Below are 23,194 nucleotides of genomic sequence, written 5' to 3'. Positions count from 1 at the left end.
GAGATTGGTTTAAAAAAGCACAAAGTCGGGGCGCCTGGGTGGTGCAGTCGGTTAAGTGTCCGACTTCAGCCAGGTCACGATCTCGCGGTCCGTGAGTTTGAGCCCCGCGTCAGGCTCTGGGCTGATGGCTCAGAGCCTGGAGCCTGTTTCCGATTCTGTGTCTCCCTCTCTCTCTGCCCCTCCCCTGTTCATGCTCTGTCTCTCTCTGTCCCAAAAATAAAATAAAAAACGTTGAAAAAAAAAATTTAAAAAAAAAAGCACAAAGTGGATTCAATCGGTCAACAAATTTGGAAAAAATTCAGCCATTATATCTCTAAATATTTTCTGTATTATTTTAGACTCCAGTTACATGTATGTTAGGCTTTTTGGTATTGCTTCAGCCTGATACTCTGTTGATTGTTTTTCAAAAATTATGTGTTCTTTCTTCAAATGGGATGGTTTCTGTTGATCTCTCTTCAGATCGATTGACTCTTTTTATGTCTAAATTTATTCTGCTCTTACATCTCTACTGTGGATTTTGTAGTTCAGATGTTGCATTTTTCGTTTTTATTGTTTTTATTTGATCCTGTTTGTAGTTCTTAATCTCTGCTGATATTCCCTATCTTTTCATGTATTTTGAGTGTATTTCTCTTTTATTCGCTAAGCAGTTATAACGGTAACTTTAAAATCTTTGTTTCTTAATTGTAACATGTGCATCATCCGAGGTTGGTCTTCATCGATTCTCTTTGGTCTTGGAATAGGTCATGTTCTTCTGTGTCTTCGTGTTTCAAATAATTATGCATCATATCCTGAATGTTATGAATGAGATATTGTAAAATTATGGATATTGTCATCTTCTTGAAAGATATATTGATAGTTTAAATGCAACCAGTAAACTTGCTGAATTGATTGGGCAATCTCTGTTCCCCCTTCGGTGGGTGTTAACTCAAAGCCTCGTTCAGTCCTTTCAGTCATAGCTGGGCTTTTTGGAGTCTGCTTCATACCTGAATGCTTCAGTTTTCCCAAGATTTGAGCAACGTTTATACACAGAAGTCAGGCTTTCTTCTCTGGCTTTTCTTTTTCCTGGGATTATCTGTCCGCTCACTTTCCAGTGGCCATGGTTGCCTAAACCTTGTCTTCTAGTTCTTTAAATTTGCTACTTCTCTGGGTTTTCAATCAGAGTTTCAGTGCAGACCGTGGCTTTCCCCCCAGCCTAAATACTGCAAAAACAGAGAACCCACTCAGTACCTCCACGTACTTATATTGTTATGTTTTTTTCCCCCAGAGTTTATAGTTATTATCTGAGGGAAGGTTATATTCCAATAGGAGCTACTCAGCCATAGCAGAAACAGAACTCTCCTTTTTTCCTCCCCGCTTTTTATATTTAAAAAGCCTACCTTTACTTGAGGAAGAAATAGTCACCTAGGTATTTTTCTAATTGATTGGGGGTTCTTTGGTTTTGTGTTTTTTTATTTTGTTTGTTTTTGCATTTACCTTAAGTATATTTTGGGTTATTGTTTGTATATGGCATGAAATAAGTGTGAACTTTTTCTCTCAGATCATTAAGCCAACATTTTTAAAGAATCCTTTTCCCTCTTTCTAACTTTAATTACCCATTTGTAATTTTCCAGTGTTCTCAAGTGTTTCGGTGTTTGTTTGCTCCGAAGAGTCTTAGAGTTCTTTAGGTCTGCACCAAGCAGAGCCGCAATCGTTTCTTTGGTTATTTCTGAATTCAGCGAACAGTATTTGTTCAACACCTACTACATGTTGGACACTACGCTGGGCGCTGGAGATACAATGAGAGCTGAAATGAACGTGGTCCTTGCCTTAGGGAGTTACATTGCCCAGCGAATTTTACATACCAGGCTTCCACGTATGCGTTTCTTTTTCTCATTAAACTTGTAGAAAGACAGTGGGATTTGGAGATACACTAACATTATGATTTCAGGCAAGTTATCGATCCTCCAAAACCTGATAGGAGTGTTGCTTTAAGGATTAAGTGGTATCAATTCATAATAAAGAGCTCAGTCCCCAGTAATTGTTAATCAATTTTTTCTTTCCTAACTAATATTTTTCCTGTTGATTAATGACTTAGAATTTTGGTTCACATTCTCATATCCAATATCATCTGAGTCTTTGGTGCAGATTTTTAGTGGGTTATCTAACTTCTTTTTCCTAACACTCTTAATACATATCTTTCAAGTGTCTCTAATGTCAGCATACCATCCTGCTTATGCCGAAGGCTTTATCTGCATTCCCAGGGCCCTTAATCTCCTTTAATTCTGGACTGTCCCTCCATTCTAAGAATTTCCCCCTCTGTTTGATATGGCGATACTACTGTAATATTTTATTCTTTAATTTCCTGCACATCTCTTTTTACATACCCTTCTTTACTCATTTTCATTCTTTAACTCCCAAACTTTAGATATTTTCTCAAAAATCATTCCTCCCAGGTTGTTTGTTTTGGTTTGTTTTTGCGTTTCCTCTTCTTTTTGTCAAACCAGCAGACCTCTGTTCTCATTTCAGCTCTAACCTGTCTTCACTCCTCATTATTAGCCTTCTACCTGTCTAGCTATTGGATGTAATCCCTTATCACCTATTTGGAATAGGGAGTGTATTCACTCATTCATCAATCATTTTTTAGTCACTGGATATGCTGTCTTCTCAAACACTGATCAGTGTTCTGTTCTAAGATTCTATGTTCAGAATAATTTGCTGCCTTTCCCCTTAATTGTTGGTTCATAACCTCCGTGGCAGCTTTCAGTGTGTAATCTGAAACTGGCCCCTGAACTCATAAGGAGGGACGGAAGAAACAGGAAGGCCACTCCAGATTGGCGGGTGGCAGTTTCAGAAAGCAAGGAAACTTACATGCAAGGCTTGCGTTGGGCAGCAGCCAGGCAAGTGGATCCCACATCCACCTTCCAAATCTTAAAAAGTTTCTATAGAGGCCTTCTGGGTTCAGTCACGCATGCCATGTAGGTATTCTCAACACCACATCCCTATCTCAAGGCTGTGTCCTTGGAGCAGCCTCTGGGAGTGGGAAAGGCAAGCAGAATGCACATTCCAAGGATGTGGGAGGGAGCAAGGAGCCCTGGAGTGCCCGGGTCCAGCTCACTAGTCAGCTGGCCATCATTCCATCTTGGTGTCCTTCCCCAGGAGCTCAATCAGTTTGTTTTTTCTTACTTGTTTTCTTCTTAAAGATGCTATCAACCTGTCAGTCACTTGGACTCAAAACCTTTATTTCTACATCTTCACGCTCTGTGTCCAATTTAGTCTTGTTAATTCTTGTTTGGAAATGTCTTATATTAATTACTTCTTTCTCTAGTGCTGCCATCCAAGTTCAGTGAGCATGCTAGATGATTTCAAAAGCCTTTGTTATTCTGTCTTTTATTCCTTTTCAGACTAGCTTGCCTGTCATTATTACATCGGTAATCTTCCTAAAACACTATTTGTCCTGTATTCTTCTGCTCAACATTTTCAGTGACTCTCCGTCTCTTTTGGCAGTGTTTCCTCTGGAGGAAAAATACTCTGATGATGGACCGCCAGTGTTGACATAAATTATTGTAATTATAGTGCAACTTAAATATGTCCAAATATAAAACTAAATATAAACCTTTGTGCATGCAACTGTACAGCTGAAGCAACTTACAAATTCATCACCAACAAAACTATAAAATGGATAAAACTTAAGTTAACAACACTGATTGGATAAAGGATATTTGACAAAACTCAGTCACCAAACTCAACGCCGATATGATGCAGACTGCTGTGAGTTGGCGTGGGCGTGTTCTACCCTTCAGACTAATGAGAAACCTTTGTTTTTTTCACAAGACACCCTGGTATCATTTGGTCTTCCCTTGGTACAAATGCATCATTTGAGAAATAGATCTATCATTGTCTTTTTTTTTTCCCCCTCCTATCCCTCAATCTGCTGCAATTATAATAGCACTACTTGGCTGCAGTAAAATAGTAAATAAAAGTAAATAAAACGGATACTCTTTGGTGATGTTGGGTTACTAGGTAAGCATCAAGGTCGTTCCAGAATATATGGGATAGGGGTGTGCATGTGTGGGTGTGGGTTTAGTTGACTTGGAAAAAAGAAGCTTAGAAGATTTTTATACTAAACTAATGGAATTTCAAAATCAGTCCTAGACTCCCAGAATCTACAGACCCTATTATAAAAAGCGCTGATCTGTGGGATAAGGACCCAGTTCCTCATGTTGATATCCAAGGCCTTCATCAATTTGAATGAAGTCTCTTTTCCTTTTCAGCTGTTTTCTTTTTTTCTTTTTCTGACTTCTTACTCTCATGTGAGCACGCTCACATTTTCTTAGACCTGAGCCTTCTGTCCTTTTATACCTGTGTCCCCATGTAATCCCATCTATCTACAGCCTTTAAGTACCATTTCGTGCTCTCATTTCTCCTTAAAGCTTCTGCTACCCTTCAGTTATAATTTGATTTTTCGTCTTTGACCTCATCCTTGGAACTCCCATACCCAGTACTTTGGCATTTCATTTCATCTTTTTTTTTTTTTTTTGTAATGTTATTGTCAGTGGTTTATTTTGCATGTTCCCTATATCACTAGACTTCAGGGGTCTTAAAATCAAAATAATACCTTAAAGATCATTTACATCATCTTCAGGACAATTGTTGGTCTTCTGAAGTACTTACTTGGTAAATCAAATGATTACACGTGGTGCTCAATAGTAGGGATTTAGTTTCCCTTAGAAAAATAAGTGGTTTCTTCATATAGAGTGTAAGCAAAGTGCCCTGATGTAGAAAATTTGCATTTCTAAGAAACCAAAATGCCTTGGCAATATTGTATTGTATTTTTGCACTCATTTGTTCTGTATTTTTAGGACTCCTGGGAAAGATCCTCATGGCTATCCGGGATGCAGGTTTTGAAATCTCAGCTATGCAGATGGTAGGTAGTTTGCAGTGAGTCATAACCTATTGAGAGATTTTTTAAAAATGTTTTACACTGAATTTTCTCCGTGCACTTGTGAACTCAGCACATTAAAAATAAAAAGATATAGTTACTGAACCTGATAACCTTATAATAAAAAATGTTTTTGAGATGATTTTACCCACAGAACCTTTCACTGAGAGAACTCAAATTCAAAGGGTAATTTAAGCTTATAAAATCGGTTTATAAAATTCCTGGGACTTTAGTTGCACGATGAATATAGACAGAAACAATGTAGGTAGTTCCTACAAACAAAAAATAGTGTTAAGTTGAGTAGTTATAATGAATTTTTGGTGGCCTGGATTGGTGACTGAGAAGAGAATGGAGAAGGAGAATCGGTTGAGATTTTTTTCCCCCTAACCAGGGCCTTTTGCTGGTTTCTGGACTTTCCCTCAGAACCTTCTTTGGAGTTAGTGCATTTCAGCCCCTCTGTTGGCGGTCACACCATTGGACCTGCAGAGCCCACGGCTGTTCTCCAATCGCCCTGTGGACACGTTTGTAGGAAGCCCTTCACTGAACGAACAACATCCACTTTTGAGCTCACACCTTTGTTCTCTGCTTACCCGTGCACTTGACAAGAAATTGGGTACCAATTGTTACAGGAATCCGATAAACCGTGTTTCAAGGCCAGCAAGTTTATGCTGTTTTGATAGTGAATTACCAGCTTTGGAGCTGAGATTTTCCATATATATATATATATATATATATATAATTTATATGTTCTTTTTCTGAAAAGGAACTGCTTTTGATTTCTTTTAAGTCTTAGGATCATCCAAAATCAGGGGTCAGAGCAGTAACCAAGATTCTGACCACTTTGTGTCCTGATTAGTAGGAATGCCTACAAGCCAAAAAGAGGTCAGAAATATCAACTGGTTTGCAGTCATCGGGCAAAACTTGGAGACTAATGACAGAGTTGATATTTGAAGAACCTTATCTAGGATTATGAAGAAATTGTTAGGCAAAACGTTCTAAAAGTATTGGATTGGTGTTATATTCACAGGATTGTAGGACCTAAGCCTGCTTTAAAAGTGTGTATTTTGGGGCACCTGGGTGGCTCAGTCGGTTGAGCGTCCGACTTCGGCTCAGGTCACGATCTCAGAGTTCATGAGTTCGAGCCCCGCGTCGGGCTCTGGGCTGATGGCTCAGAGCCTGGAGCCTGCTTCCGATTCTGTGTCTCCCTCTCTCTCTGCCCCTCCCCCATTCATGCTCTGTCTCTCTTCTGTCTCAAAAATAAATAAACATTAAAAAAAAATTTTTTTTTAAAGTATGTATTTTGTAGCAAATTTAGATTTAAATATTGATCTGACTCTAGGCCTACAAGCTAGCATGGTCATTGGCCATAGTAGGTGCTCAGTGAAAACAAGAATAATAATAAAAAAGATTAATTGCACCTATAGGGGAGGCATGGTTGCTTAGTGGCAATCACAGCCCTTGAGTCTGGGAGTCAGGAAGCTCTGTTTCTTTCTTTCTTTCTTTCTTTCTTTCTTTCTTTCTTTCTTTCTTTCTTTCTTTGTTTTTAATTTTAATGTTTGTTTATTTTTGAGAGAGAGAGAGAGAGGAGGGGCAGAGAGAGGGAGACACGGAATCTGAAGCAGCCTCCAGTCTCTGAGCTGTCAGCATAGAGCCTGATGCGGGGCTTGAACTCACAAACTGTGAGATCCTGACCTGAACTGAAGTCGGAGGCTTAACCGACAGAACCACTCAGGTGCCCCGGGAAGCTCTGTTTCTGAATCATGGGTCAGCTGCCCTCTAGACTCGTGGGTCTGCCGGTCAGTGAGAACATTATTGTTTGCCTCAATGGATTATTTTACAAACCAAATGAAAATTAAAATAAATTGCAAATTAAATTAAAATAACCCTACACAATGCCTTGTGGAGTTTCCAATGCAAAATATAAGTATTTAAATTATAGATTCTGTTATTATTTTGTTATATTAAAAATTCAACAAGTTGTGGGAATGTAGGCTAAAACACTGAAATCGAAACAAAATTCACTGACTGTTATAGTCATGTTGCCTATGAAATAAATCCTCCCAGTGTGAATTATTGCCTGGGCAGGCAGAAATTTCTTAGTGATCTGCATTTTTGGCAACAATAAAGAAACAAAATAGGGAAGAAAATAAAATTGTAAATCCTACTTTAAGTTTATTTATTTTGAGAGAGAGGGTGGGGGAGGGAGGGAAGGAGGGAGAGGGAGAGAGAAAGTGCACAAACAGAGGAGGGACAGAGAGAGAGGGAAAGAGAATCCCAAGCAGGGTTCCTGCTGACAATACAGAGCCTGACACGGGACTCCATCCCACAAACCATGAGATCATGACCTGAGCCGAAATCAAGAGTTAGAAGCTTAACTGACTGAGCCACCCAGGTGCCCCTAAAATTTTAAATTCTGAGCCAATTAAAAAAAAAATTAAGGTCTTAGTTCTTGAGACCCTAGGACTTATTTTTTGTTTATTATTTATTTTGACTGTCACTGTCAGTGCAGAGCCTGACCGGGTGCTTGACCCCATGAACCGGGAGATCATGACCTGAGCCTAAATCAACAGTTGGATGTTTAACTGACTGAGCCACTCAGGTGCCCCAACCCTAGAACTTAATGAAATTTCATTTTTAATTAAATTTGAATCCAGCCTGGATAAGAAAGAGTCTTTATAGATTTATCTTATAAGCATTCTCTTACAATTCGGTTTGAATTTCGATTTCCAGATGACTCGTGTAAATGCTAAGGAGGGATTTTTCTAAATGTTTGGGAGGAAAGGGTACTATTTTTGGCCGCTGCAAAATTGGAAGTACATTGCATTAGTAATAGTTCTGCTTCTGCTCATCTATCAGTAAACAACATGACACTGTATATAAATTTTTTCGTGTGCATGGAGAATAAGGCTTTATTCAAAGAGAGGTATAGTGTAGTGGCTAAGGGCATGACAGGTGAGGTCAGACTGCTTGAGATGGAACACACAGATCTGAAGGTTACATAACCCTTATGTACATCGTGTGACTTATGTCATGGGGTTGTTGAGGGGATTAAATGAGATGATGGCGTGCAGGTCCTAGAACAATATTTGATATATCAAGTGCTCAATAAATGTTACGCATTTTTATCATTGATGAGTTTATCTTCAACGACACTTTTTCAGGGTATTTAATTTGCGCAAGGTTTAGATTTTAAAGAAAATACATCCAGGAGGTCTTAAGTGTTGAGTTCTAAGCGTGGCACATTTTGCGTCCTTTTATTGGCTGACTTTTGTTCTGTTTTGTTTTGTTTCAATATAGTTCAACATGGATCGAGTTAACGTTGAAGAGTTTTATGAAGTTTATAAAGGAGTAGTGTCTGAGTATAATGTAAGTATCAAAGCGAATGTGAGGCATTGGTACTGAAAACAGTTGTGTATCTTAAATGTTGGGGATCTCATCTGAAATTTATTCATAATCATGAAGGTATTTACGAGTCCACCAGTTGCTAGCTGATCATATCCAGTGACTGAGGCATTCTTATCCCTGAGAGCCACTGGCTCAGCTATTAAAATTTATCATGTTTCATTTATGAAACAAAAATATACAGGCGTGCAAGAAAATCACAAAAGACCTTGCTGGCATAGTGACACCCTTAAACGTTATCTATGAAGTTAATAATATTCTCAGGGTAGAAGACTCTCCAGGATGCTTTAGAAAGTTAAAAGCAAATAGTTCTTAATGGTACAGTATAACTCCACAGCAGTATTTAACATCCATTTTAATGGTATAAAGGTAGGTAGAATCATCCGAAAATATGGCTGAGACTGAAGAAGTATATTTATTTTATTTTTATTTTTTTAAGTTTATTACTTTATTTTGAGAGAGAGAAAGAGAGGGGGAGGGCCAGAGAGAGAAGGAGACAGAGAGAATCCCAGGCAGGCTGTGCCCTGTCAGTGTATAGCCCAATGTGGGGCTCGAACTCACAAACCGTGAGATCATGACCTGAGCCAAAATCCAGAGGCTGATGCTTCATTGACTGAGCCACCCAGGTGCCCCTGAAGAAATACTTATTTTTCTGGGAAAGCCTTTATCTTTCCTTCTATTCTGAATGACAGCCTTGTTGGACAAAGGATTCTTGGCTGCATATTTTTCCTGTTCGGCACATTTAATCCCTTCTGCCCTGCCAAGTTTCAGTGGACAGGTCTGCTACTACCCTTGTGTGTGCACCCTTGTAGGTTAAGGACGGTTGGTCTCTGGCTGCTTTCAGAATTCTCTCTTTAGCTTTGTAGTTTGCCAATTTCACTATGATATGTCATGGTGTTGACCTGTTCCTGTTGATTTGGAAGGGAGTTCTCTGTGCCTCGTGGACTTGGATGCCTGTTTCCTTCCCCAGACTAGGGAAGTTCTCAGCTATAATTTGTTCAAATAAACCTTTTGTCCCTGTCTCTTGCTTTTCTTCCGGAATTCCTATGATATGGATATTGTTTGGTTTCATGGAATCACTTAGCACTTTAAATTTTTTTTTAAAGTTTATTTTTGAGAGAGAGAGAGAGAGACAGAGTGCGAGCAGGGGAGGGGCAGAGAGAGAGGGAGACACAGAATCTGATGCAGGCTCTAGGCTCTGAGCTGTCAGCACAGAGCCCGATGTGGGGCTCAAACTCGTGAACCATGAGATCATGACCTGAGCCGAAGTCGGACACTTAACTGAGTGAGCCACCCAGGTGCCCCTGGAATCACTTAGCTCTTTGATTCTCCCCTTGTGATCTAGTAATTTCCTTTCCCTCTGTTTTTTGGCTTCGTCATTTTCCATAATTTTATCTTCTATTTCACTTGTTCTCTACTCTGCTTCTTCCATCCTCACTGTCACTGTATCTAGTTAATTTTGCATCTCATTTATAGCATTTCTTTTTATTTTTTTATTTTTTTTAATGTTTTTATTTGTTTTTGACAAGAAAGAGACAGAATGAGCGGGGGAGGGGTAGGGAGAGGGAGACACAGAATCTGAAGAAGGTTCCAGGCTCTGAGCTGTCAGCACAGAGCCTGATGCGGGGCTTGAACTCACAAGCCGTGAGATCATGACCCGAGCTGAAGTCGGACGCCTAACTGACTGAGCCACACAGGTGCGTTATAGCATTTCTTTTTTTTTTTTTTAATTTTTTTTTAACATTTATTTATTTTTGAGACAGAAAGAGAGCATGAACAGGGGAGGGTCAAAGAAAGAGGGAGACACAGAATCTGAAACAGGCTCCCGGCTCTGAGCTTTCAGCACAGAGCCCAACGCGGGGCTTGAACCCATGGACCGTGAGATCATGACCTGAGCCGAATTCGGACGCTTAACCGACTGAGCCACCCAGGTGCCCCGCATTATAGCATTTCTTAATTCATCCTGACTAGTTCTTAGATCCTTGACCTCTACAATAAGACATTCCCTGGGGCCTACAATGCTGTTTTCAAGCCCAGCTATTAGTCTTACGACTGTTATGCTAAATTCTTGTTCAGATATATTGTTTATGTCTGTTTTGTGCAAGCCTCTGGCTGTCATTTCTCCCTGAATTTTCTTTTGAGAATTCTTCCCTTTTGTCATCTTGGCTACGTTTCTCTCTTTTGCGTGTTTTAATAGCTTGTTATATATCCTGCACCTGAGAGTACTACTATATTAAAAAGGGGTCACACACTGTCCAGGGCCTGGCACTTCAGGAAGTGTTTTTCGTGTATGTTGCATTCACTCTGTTGCATTTTTGCTGCTCTTTCCCGCTTGGTCGGTCGTATGCAGAGCTTCCCCTTGCTTGTAGTGGTGGGGTGTTCGGACCTTCAGCCAGGTGTGCTTTGATTTGTTTGTTGAAGTAACCGTGGAAGAAACGTAAAAAGTCAGGTGGAACCTGATCCCAAACAAAAAGAAAAATCAAAGGGGAGAAAAGAGGGCGAAACAGAGAATCAGCTAAATCCAGAGAAAGAGAAAGGAAAATAAAAAAGAATAAGAGAGAGAAAAGGTGTAAAAAGAATAGAGTGAAAGTGCCGGCTACCCAGCTTCCCTCCGGACAAAGTTGCAAACAGTTGAAACCTCCGGGTTTCGGCTCCCAAGGCTGTTTGCAGAATAGAAACTGGCACTGTCCATATTCTCGCTCCCCAGTCTGTGGTTCGGAGAGGTTTTCCTCTTGTGCTAACTTGATACTTCAATTTCATAGCCCTCCTCTCTCTCTCCCTTTTTGTCTCTCCAAAGAAGGGGTTCCCTCCCCTCTGTGCCTACTCCCCAGTTCACGTACCCTCCCTCCCACCAAGCTGTCTCCCTCCGTGTGTGGAAATGCTTTTGCCGCTCTGCAGGTTGATTTCCTGGGGGTTTCTGGGGGTTCTGACCTCAGTACAGCTGTGCTTGAGAGACAAGGGAAATCCCGGTCCCCCTACTTCTCTGCCCTTTGAACTCCATCCCTCCTCTGAAGAAATAATATTTAAAAGGTGTTTAGAAGGCAATGAAATACATTCTTGAAAACAAATGACTATATTCAAGTAAGCCAAGTATTGTTCTTGAAAATAACACATAATAGATATTTTATCAAAATTAGTTTCCTTCCCCTCTGTATCAAATCATCTTAGATTTATTTGTGCTAGTGGACTGCCTCCTGACCTAGGTTCCTTTAAAGAGAATTTTGACTTTTTTTTTTTTTTTTTGCATAAAGGTTACTGTTCCTGACAATGAGACTAGATTCCCTTCTTCTCCCCTTCTCTATGACTCTTCCTTTCAACTGACCTTAAAAAGGAAAAATGCACTGGTTTGAACCTTTGTCTTATTTAGTCCTACAGAGTAAAGACCAATTGTGAAATAAATTTCGTGTTCAGCATACTGGTGGTTTCCACCCTGATTGAGAGGAACCAGAGTAGTTTTCCTTCTTTTATAGCTTACTGACTCTAACCTTACTCTTACCTGCTTCTTCATTTTAGAGTTATGGTCCGTCCTTCCTTCCTTCCTTCCTTCCTTCCTTCCTTCCTTCCTTCCTTCCCAAGCAAGCACCTGCAAACCTTCTTTTATTTGTTCAATTTTACTTTAAAAAATATAATTGAAAACCTCTACCTTCCTTAATCCATGTTATATTATAGCTTTATATAAGATTAACTGCATATAAGATAAACTCATGGAGACATATCCTCTGATCTTGAGTTATATTATCATACACTATCACACAGTATTGAATTTGGTAACAGATAGTTGAGGACACTAGTATTCTGTGTACCTACCTCAGGTGGGCCACATTTCCCTTTGGGAAATAACTTAAAAAAACCTCATCTAACTTTAATGTTTCCTATATTGTGCTTTAAAATACTACACATGTAATTTATGTTTTACATAATATATACTCGTGGAGTTTTTTTGATTTTGGGATTTGGGAGTTAAAAATAAAAACATCACTGGGTGGAGGTGACACCCCTAAGAAATCAGGAATTTAAGTGACAGTAGCAATATCATACTTTAATGTCAAGATATCCCAGAATAATTGGTGTTGATGCTTTCTTCTGTCTGATATTTTCAGGAGTATATTCTCTGTAATTACTACTTAAATCTTATAATATTAATAACAGAGCCTGCTTAAGAAAAGGAAATATGGGCTGTTTGGTAGAAAAAAACTACATTATTTCAGAGTAATTAATAGCCTCATGAATCATTTTTAGTAACGCTTATCATCTTTTATTCAGCTTGAAATGGTTTATTCAGTATAAAAGAAATATTTCAAATCATAATTGGTTTGTAGTTGTCTCTTAATGGGAAAATGGAGTGTCTACGTGAACCGGAACATTATCCAGGTATCTTTAAGAGATGTTCTGTACTTATAGGATATAAAATTTTATTGCAACTAAGGAGAGCTGTTTCTTTGAAAATGTTATCCAGAGGGAAATAAGGATGTTTTTATTCAAGGAATATTTTATTGACGTAAATAATCGGGCGGTATATTATCTCTAATGCTTTTAAAGTTCTTTTCCCACTTAAAATTCTGTTTTGTTCAAAGTGTAAGGGTCTGGATCCATACACTGCAAATGCATATGGTTGCGGTATCTTTCACTGCTTAATTTGGGACACCAAAAATCGGCTAGCAAATCCCGAGTGTCACTTGTTATTGTGACAATTGTATATCCCATCAAAACTCTTAGTTCTCATGACTGTTAATATCCGGAGCTTGAGTTTAAGTTCAAGGAAGAGGTAAATTTTTCAATGCTGCATAGTACTATGTGTCTCTTAACTTTAGGAGGTTTATCTAATTCAGAAAGAAGAGCCTATAAAAGTAATGTTAAGAGGCAACCTAAAGGGACAGAAACAGGTGATTTGATTCTTACTCTGTCTTTTCGCATAACACTTCACCCTGCTTGTCTTCAGATTCGTGTTTTAAAATAAATGATAAGACCTCTAAGGTCATAACAGCGAGTCCATTCATTTTATTAGCCTAAACTTAAATATCTGTGGGTGAAGTGGTCCTCTTAAATGTAGGATATACAGTGTGAAATAGGACGACATCACTGACATTGTACCAGATACTATACATGAGTTCTAGGGGTTCCCACATTCCTTGCTTCAAACTGTGTATAGACTTTTCTTATCTCAAAATTCAGTGCAACCAACTTTCAGCTTTCTGAACTCAATTCCCTTCTCACCAAAAACTTGTGGAGTCAGATGCTAGGTTCAAATCCCAGTCTACCAGTTGTGTGGCCATAGACAAGGTATTTGCCTTCTTTAAGCCTTAGTTTACCCATCTATAACATGGAAGTAATGCTATTATGTACTTTATGAGATTGCTGTGATAATTAAATGAAAAAAATCCCGCGAAGGAGTTTCACATATTGAGAGTACTGAGAGAGTATTAGCTGCTTTGTTATTACTATCGCTATTATTGTATTTGACATAATTCCTTATAGTAGATTCGGTGTTGATCATTTATACTTGCATTTGCTGCGTCAGCATTTACAAACACAAAAAAGTGATAATTCCTATCTTATTGTATTATCACGATCCACTTATTTGCTACATAGACTGAGTGTCTGCTATGTGCCAAACAATGTGTTCGATGCCAAGAATACAGAGGTGAACAACCACAACAACAAAAGCACACTATCTGCATTTATGGAGCTTAAGTTCTAGTGAGGATAGATATTAAATCAGATGATCCCATCCTAACTACCTAAAGGACAGGAGTCAAAGGGCTGTGAAGGAAACAAGCATGTTCTTTTTTGGTTTTGTTAACTTTTTACTTAATTAAAAAACCTAGGTGACTTGAGAATTTTGTTGAGTCCATTTTGTTTTTTTAAGCAGCACATTATGCTTTTGATAGAGTCCTTTTTCCAACGTGTTTTTTCTTTCCATGTTGTGCATTTGCATAGCCCTTTATGTCTGCATTTTTCACGGCATCTGTGATTAACACTGAAAGGCAAGGAGAGACACAAATGAAAGAAAAGCAGGCAAAATTCACTCCTTTTCTTTTTGGATAACACATTCATGCTGTCTACTGCCCCTGCTGAGAACTTGGCCGTTGACATTTATCCATAGGCAGTACCTCAATGTCATGAGACAGAAGGTCAGACTCAACGTAATTATCCATAAAAAGTCAATTACATATGACCTTTGTGAAATAGCAAAATGACTTCAGGGGGATACATTTAGGGTTCTGTGTACCATCTTAATCGTGAAGCGCTTCCCTCCTCTTTCAACTTCTGAAATTTCTATTAAGCATGATGACCGAGTTCCAATTAATATTTAAATAGTGTTCTGTAATAAATTACTTTTATTTTACTTTGTCATTATGTGCCACAAACTCTCCACAGTCTGGCCTCCTCTCTAATTTTCTCTAGTCTCCCTTCGCTCCTGATAGTCATGCACATCACCTGGACTTCTGCCTCAAAGTCTTTATATTTATTTTCATTTCTTCCTGAAGTATTATTCCCCATGTAGAGAAGAAAAGAACGTTGACTGAGTGTTCCAGACACTGAGAGGCTCTTTTCTTTGATCATCTTTTTCATTATACCGCTTCATGTACAGATAAGAACCTTAAAACAGTATCCTTCCATTCCCCCTCTTCTTATGTGTTGTGGTTGTCCTACGTTTTATTTCTATTATAAACCCTATATTGCATTTTTTAATATTTTTGCTTTAAATAAATATCTTGCACACCAACTAAAAAATATATTTGCCCACATGTTTACCATTGTTCTTGCAGATCCATATTTTTGTCTGGCATGATTTTTCTTCTATCTGAAGAACTTCCTTTAACATTTCTTACGGTATAGGGCTGCTGGTAGTGAATTCTGTCACATTTTTTTTCTGTTGGAAAAAGTTATTTTTCCTTCATTTGTGAGAAATCTCTTCCCACCTGGGTATAGAATTGTAGATTGACAGATTTTTGTTGTTGTCATTTATGTCCTTAGCTTTGTTCTACTGTTATATGTCTTTTTTTTTTTTTTTTGGTTGTTTTTAAAGGCTTTTTTGTTACTGAGATTTTTGGTTTTTTGGTTTTAGCCAATTTAATTATCGTCTTACTGTACTTTGCGTTTATTCTTGGACTCTGTTGCACCTTTTTGGCTTATGATTTTCATCAAATTTGAGTATTTTTTAGCAATTCTCGGAATAGTTATTCATCACCCCTTCTTTTCTTCTGGAAATCCAATTTATATATGCATATGTTAGCATGTCATTGAAAAAAATTATTGTGGGACATTTGTATCCATTCTTCTATCTCTCTGTGCTTGCCTTTTCTGTTTTTAATTTTAGAGAAAGAGAAAGCACCTGAGCATGGGAGAGGGGCAGAAAGAGAGATTGAATCTCAAGCAGGCTCCACGCTCAGTGTGGAGCCCAAAGCAGGGCTCAATCCCACGACCCTGGGATCATGACCTGAGCCGAAATCAAGAGTCGGACGCTCAACTAATTGAGCCACCCAGGCACCCCTCTGTACTTGTTTTTGAATAGTTGGTGTTGCATTTCCTTATATTTATTGTCCTTCTGTTGTATTTTATTTTGTCCATCCCATTCAGTGTATTTAATTCAGATGTAGTTTTTATCTCTAGAAGTCCCATTTGGGTTCTTTTTTTAATTTTTTTTTTAAGTGTATTTGATAAAGTGTTAACATTAGTTTCAGGTGCACAGCCTAGCGATTCAGTAGTCTACTCTTTGGGTCTTTTTAATGTTGATTTTCTCTGCATCATGTCCATGTTTTCTTCCTGTAATTTGAGCAGATAGAGCCTATTTACATTAGCTGTTTTAACATTCTTATGTAACCAACATCATTTCTGTCATTGTTGGATCTGTATCAATTTATCGAGTTTTCTTCTAATGATGGTTCATATTTTCTTACTTCTTTGTATGCCTGGTAATTTTTATTGGATACTGGATGATGTGCAGTTTATAGTGTTAAATGGTAGGTATGTCATATTCCTTGGAAGAGTATTTGATGTAGTTTGGGCACTCACTACGTTACTTGGGATCAGTCTGACCCTTTCAAGACTTGCTTTTAAGCTTTAGAGGGTGGATACAGAGCATTCCATATATAAGGCCAACTGTCACGGTGCAGTACCCTTCTGAGGACTCTACCCGATGCCCTGTGTATCGTGTGAGGGCTTTCCAGTCTGGCTGATGGAAATGCAAAGTCTTCTCAGCCTTGTGCTCTCTCTCTGGATGGTTTCACTTACTGCTTCTGGTAGTTCTCAGCCTTGGCTGGTTTCCTCTACATATGTACAGACTCTTAGCCAAAAACTCAGGTGAACTTCTCTGCAGATCCCAATAGCTTACTCTTCCATAGTTCTCCCACCTCCTCTAGTGGTCTGTCCTCACATTCTAGCTGCAGTGGCCTCCCTGAATTCCAGTCTTTATCTCTTCTCCTTAGTGAGAGTGTTGGGCTCTGTTGTGTTTCCTCTCCCTGTCCCATTGTCTGGAAACTTCCTCCAAGCAGAAAGATGGGCAGTCATGTGGCTTACTTCATTTGATTCCCCTGTCTCGGGGGTCATACTGTGCTGCCTGTCACCTAGTCTTTGAAAACTGTTGTTTCTACATACTGTCTAATTTCTAGGTTTACTATGAGATCTAGTCTCCGTTTTCTTCATTTCTGAAAATGATTATGATTTTTGAAAGCGTCTTTGGAAGAAACACTTTGGAATTTGTATCCTTAAAAATGTTCATTCGAGGGGTGCCTGGGTGGCTTAGTTAAGTGTCCGAATATTGATCTCGGCTCAGGTCACCATCTCACAGTTTGTGGGTCCGAGCCCCATGTCACTCTATGCTGCTGATGGCATGGAGGCTGCTTGGGATTATGTCTTTCCCTCTCTCTGCCCCTCTCCCTCCCTCCCTCCCTCCCCCCCTCCCTCCCTCCCTCCCTCTCTCTGTCTCTCTCAAAAATAAATCAATAAACTTAAAAAAAAAAAAAAAGAAATGTCCATTCAACAGAACTCTATTTAAGAGGAGGTACCCTTTAGAAGGAAGAGGTATGAGAAGACCATTTCAATTAATGAAAGTGCCAACTGGTAAAGCAGTACATTAAAATGATGTTAGTAGGTTAGATCTCCATTCCTATGGAGATGAAGGAATATACCTAAAACACATTTTTGCAGGAAAAATGGACAAAACCTGGGAGCTTTTGGCATGTGGGATTCATGAGAATTCACAGATAACTAAGATTTTAAGATTTGGAATAGTGGTGCAATTGAAGGAGGAGGAGTAAAAGATCATTAAATTTTACTAACTTTTACATTACGTGTCATAGGAGATGGTGACAGAAATGTATTCCGGCCCTTGTGTAGCCCTGGAGATTCAACAGAATAATCCTACAAAGACATTTCGAGAATTCTGTGGACCAGCTGATCCTGTAAGTTGGTGTTTAAAATGTTAATCGAATTTGTTCTATTCGGTAGCTAAATATATCAACAGTATTGATTAAATTTCTTCTTTACAAGAGATAATACCAAAATGACTACATCAGACAGAATTTTATTCAAACTAGCGTTTTGGAGAATTTTTTAATATAATACTCCAAGAAAAAAGTGAATTTTTATTAGCCTCGTGACAGTATAAAATGAGCAGAAACCTTTACTGTGGCATTTTCTTTGATTGTGTCTTCTTGCTAAATTGTCTAGAAAAGTGAATTTATCAAGCACTCTGATAGAAATTATCTAAGATATTAATTGTCCTTTGACATAGGGAGGCTCTAAATAAAGCTCTCAGTGTGAAGAATATTGATATGGTGGCCTCATAACCAGATGCATAAATATGAGCAGTGGGGCTTATATGAAACTTGATATTCTCTAGTGTCCTTTTCATTTTGCTTTGGGTTTCCTTCATGTGGATATTGGGTGGCAAGAGGGGTGAAGAGGAGGGAGATGGGGCTGAAAAACAGAAGTAGCATTAGAATACACATGAGAAATCTCCATGCAGATGATAAAGGCTGAGTAGGATTATGGGAAGCATTACTGATTTTCAACACTGTAATTTAAATGTATTCTCTTTTCTTTATTTTATTTTCACTTATAAATAGTTTATTGAAGATGAGCATCCAATTCAGTTTAATCCAGACAGCATTTATTGAGTTCCCTTAGATGTAGGACGGCAAGTTAATAGCACCTATTGAGAAATCAACTTGTGTAAGAGTGCTTGCTAGATTTTCCCTGGAGGGGAAAGCACTCCACCCATTCTCAGAGATCAAAGAGCACACACATGATGATCTTTTAGAACACTTGCGAAGAAACATACAAATAAGGACTAAAATATTGTTAGTTCAGGTAAAATGCAAATGTTGAGGGATTGTTGAGTAAAGGAGCAGATAGAGGAAGCAAGGTAGCAAATGCTGGTAGAGATGAGTGAGAGATGAGTAGCCTTAAAACCCAGGTTAAAATTGCGGGTTCTGTGTAAGTGGAATCCCATGTAGTAAGAAACAGCAATTCCTTATATTTAGCTTAATTTTGAGCGTATGGAGTCGTTCCCTTGACTCCATTGGAAGTCAATTGGAAGGCGTTAAAGGTAGGGGCTCTAGAAACAGTTAAGAGTAGACCTGATGACCTCATTAGAGAAAGAGGTGGCAGGACCTACTATATGTCTTTTCAGGGAGAAGGAAGAATAGAAGTAAGTCATCAATGTGGTTGTGAAAGAGTGATTATTAAAACGTGATTCTGATGTAGAGGACATTAAGAGAAAAGGGTGATGATGTTGAGTGTTTATTGATTGTTAATCATAAGACATTAGAAAGGGATACTTTTTGGTCATATGAATGAATAGATCTTGGTGTTCGCCATTTTTGTATCCGATTTCTGTTGGCCAAGACGGCTTTTTGTTTATTGATTCTTTAAGATAATTAAAATGGTGAGTTGAATGGCTGACTGAACATATGAGCGAATTAAAGAGATAACCAGAACAGAAGGAGAATGAGATGTTTGTTCTTTCCGTCATTCAGTATTTACTGAATCTGTGCTAGTATTTGTGAACATAAAGATAGGAGTCTCAAAGAGCTTACAGTTTATGAGTGGACAGTATATGAAGTGGCTACTTTCCATGTTCTGTGCCAATTGTAGCGTTAGATGCTTGCACTATGTACGACAGAGCCCAGAATATTAGCACCTAGCTCAGCCTGGAATGGGCGAGGATAGATTCTCCTCTTGAGGCTCAGAGTCTTGAATTATATACTAAATGTAAGTGCAGGGTTTTAAGCAAGATCATATGCTTTTGATCTCTCTCTGTATATATATGTATACGTATATTATATATACATATACATATATACACATACACACATATATCTCATCAGAAAAAATACCATTAGTGGTTATAGTCAAACCATTTTAGGGGCAATAAAATGGCTCTTCCAGTTTGTTCCCAGGCTTTGGTTTATTTTCTTCTTCTCCTCCTCCCTTTCTTTCTCCCTCTTCTCCCACCCCTCCAACAATTGTAAGCATTGAATGCTCACGGCATTGAATGCCGGTCACTCTGCTAGGTGCTACTCTAGGTTTATAGAGATGATCAAATAAACGCAGTGCTTATCTTTGAGGAACGTACGGTCTAGTTTTAGGAGGTGGAATTGATGAACAGCAGTCTCACTTCAAGCTGCCAGTGTGCCAGTCTACTCAGGTACTGTATTACATTGAAATAATTTAGAGACTCATTTCGTCACTGCACAGTCATTTCCACATCTAAAGAGAGACTGTGGGTTATGATACATGTAAATATAATTAGTGTGTGGGGAAAATGCCAGGTATGTCATGGCCGTATAATGAATACTTGGCAGATTAATAAAAGACTGGCTGTATTTTTGTACACACCTAACATCTGGTATTAACTCATTATTTAAAGAAGAATTTTTGTTTTGAGAGAGAGACAAAGCACGCACACGAATAGAAGAGGGGCAGAGAGGGATAGAGGGAGAAAAAAATCTTAATTCAGCCCCCTCCCTGTGAGGAGCCCCACAAGAGGCTCAATCTCACAACTGTGAGATCATCATCTGAGCCGAAATCAAGAGTCAGCACTTAAACGACGCCCACCTGCCCCTAAAAATATTTCATCTACTCAAGTGGGTTCTTTTTCTCTTTATTCCTTTATAAGATGTAGAACTACTTTGTAAGTTGATTCAAAAGAAGGTTTAGCCTTATAGTGACCATTAGGCCACTCTGTCACTGTCTATGTTGTAGATTGACATCACTTTCATCATTGATGTCTGCACTGTTGGCAGATTCTTTCTCTTATAGCTGGAAGGAAGCGCACGTTGTGTACGAACAGAATTTCTTCCAGTCTGTCTAGAAGTGGTCTGAAAGAAGGGGGTGGTTTATAAGACAGTTCCCTGGTGGGGAGGGGTATATTAGGCTTTCCACTTTTATTTATTTACTCTATCAAAAATAAGAGAGAAGTGAAATTTTATTAAAATTTCATGTACAGATTGATAAGAGTACATGTATATAATCTACTAAAAATACGTACATGTTTTGACGTATTTACGTATTTTAACGATAAGGGTGCTTGAGAAATGTTGCAGTCTACTGCGCAGAAAGGAAAAAAGATCACAACGCGTTTCTTTGTAGTTAGAGAAACATTCACTCACCACACCATCATCTGCAAAAAATCCATCTACTTAGGCAGAAAACCTAAGATTTGCCTCTGGAGGAGGTTTTGATTGCACCTGCCCAAGAATTTCACTGTTGAGTAGCTTTGCAGTTTTCCTGCTGAGCCATCAGGAAACTGAAAGAGCCACCAAAGAAGTGGTAAATTATCTGGAAAAACTGTGCAGAATATATTTATTCTTGGGCTGATGGGGATGACGAGCCAAATACCCTTGCATAGGTAGGTCTTGTTTTATGAAAAAATATGTTTGTAAAATATTTTATGTAAAGGATCCTGTTTAAGAAAATCTGAATTTTTGGTCAGGTGATTATCTATCTTCAGGGGCTTTGAAAACATTATCCCATGACCTGGTTGAATTAAGAGTCAGATATTTTGGGGGTGCCTGGGTGGTTCAGTCGGTTGAGCATCTGACTCTTGATTTTGGCTCAGGTCATGATCCCAGGGCTGTGGGATCGAGCCCCACATTGGACTCTGTGCTGAGCTTGGAGCCTGCTTGGGATTCTCTCTCACTCTGCCCCTTCCCCTGATTCATGCTGTCTCTGTCTCAGTCAATCAATCAGCCAATCAAATATTTTCTTACACAAAAAGTGGCTTTTTAAAATTTGATATTTTCCATTCATTTGATTGTCACAGTGGTCTTTCACCGGCTATTGGGTAGCCTTTACTGGTTTTTGGATTAAAGTCAAAGTATCCTGGGGCGCCTGGGTGGCGCAGTCGGTTAAGCGTCCGACTTCAGCCAGGTCATGATCTCGCGGTCCGTGAGTTCGAGCCCCGCGTCGGGCTCTGGGCTGATGGCTCAGAGCCTGGAGCCTGTTTCCGATTCTGTGTCTCCCTCTCTCTCTGCCCCTCGCCCGTTCATGCTCTGTCTCTCTCTGTCCCAAAAATAAATAAACGTTGAAAAAAAAATTAAAAAAAAAAAAAAGTCAAAGTATCCTGATAGTTTGAAATGCAGTTCTTTTTCCATGAATGTGCAGGGAGTTGTGGTAAACTTGCAAGAGAAATGCTTGGGAGTCAAAGTCTGTCGCTTCTGTTACCTATTGACCTTCTGGTCACATTCCTTTATTCATTGAAGGCTGGGAACCCCTGATTATATAGTCTTTCTCTTCATCCCAGTTCTTGTCATCAGATTGGCACAAGAACATCCATGTGAAAGATTCACCCAGTACTTGGCCTGAGAGCTGAATGGACAACTTCTGTCAATTATCTTTTATCATTCTGCTTCCCAGTTTTCTCCCATGACCATGCTCTATTTTTTGTTGACATCCAGAGCAGAGACACGTCTTCGAACTTAATCTCTATTATAGTAATGTCTGCCGTAGCTTTCTGGATTCCTTGGCCTCTTGATCCTCTTCCCAGTGTCCCTTTAACTTGACTGAAACTTCTAGGCTGTAGACCCTTCCATTTTCTGACACTGTAATGCCACTTTCTGACTTCCTTTTCTGTTCAACCTAGACTCCATTGTTCATACCTTTGCCCTTTTTATAGCATTCTCAGTGTCTTTACTCTCTTGTCCTTTGTCCACACTCCAAAAACCCCAAACTTAGATCCACTCAAGCATGTGCCTACCTCATTCTTATACATGCACTGAATGGTCTGGTAGATGAATGTTATACTGTTGTATAGACTCATGTTGATGCAAAGTATGATCTCCAAACAAAGCTGGGCCGATTACTGTCCTCTAGAAATCTTTTTCTGTCCTTCTTTCTGCTAATTCTCAAAATAGCAATGTTAAACCTCCATTATTTTCCTCAGCCCTCTTACAATTCAGCCTCCTCTCCATAAAAAGATAGCATTATCTTCTATTTCACAGAGAAAAGTATGGTTATTAAATATCTCTTAAATTTCTGCCTTCACACCATTTATTTCTGAACTCACGCTCATTCTTCATTGTAGTTCCAAGGAAGTGTGTTTTCCTTCTCTGTTGAAACTTTCCACTTTATCCTTTTTCTCGTATCTTTCCTTGAAGACTTTGCCCTATTCTTCTGAATTTGTATTTTGCAAATAATATTTTTATTGTGAGTATAAAAATAATACATGGCCATTATGGAAAAATTAGGAGTGAAATAAAGTTTGATGAAGGAAATGTGGCCCATAATAATCACTAAGAGTTAGCAATTTCATAAATAAAATTTGGATCAAAGTGTGTATAATGTTTTGTAGTTCATGATACCCTAAATAGTACTGAGCTTTCTCTCATGTCATTAAACATTCTTTAATGATATGATTTTACTAGATTG

At 38.8% G+C, this 23,194-nt stretch overlaps 1 protein-coding gene across 2 annotated transcripts in view; it reads left to right on the top strand.

The window, feature by feature from the left end:
- NME7 (NME/NM23 family member 7) overlaps positions 1 to 23,194 on the top strand; it is a 261,547-nt gene that overhangs the window by 117,702 nt on the left and 120,651 nt on the right. For both annotated transcript variants that reach the window (XM_047839723.1, XM_047839724.1), the window contains exons 8-10: positions 4,839 to 4,903; positions 8,216 to 8,284; positions 17,623 to 17,724. In XM_047839723.1, the coding sequence (XP_047695679.1) occupies positions 4,839 to 4,903; positions 8,216 to 8,284; positions 17,623 to 17,724 (236 nt within the window). The remainder of the gene's footprint in view (positions 1 to 4,838; positions 4,904 to 8,215; positions 8,285 to 17,622; positions 17,725 to 23,194) is intronic.

The sequence above is a fragment of the Prionailurus viverrinus genome, chromosome F1 (assembly GCF_022837055.1).
Source record: "Prionailurus viverrinus isolate Anna chromosome F1, UM_Priviv_1.0, whole genome shotgun sequence".
NCBI classification, from domain to species: Eukaryota; Metazoa; Chordata; class Mammalia; order Carnivora; family Felidae; genus Prionailurus; species Prionailurus viverrinus.
This window is presented reverse-complemented; position numbering and strand designations above follow the sequence as displayed.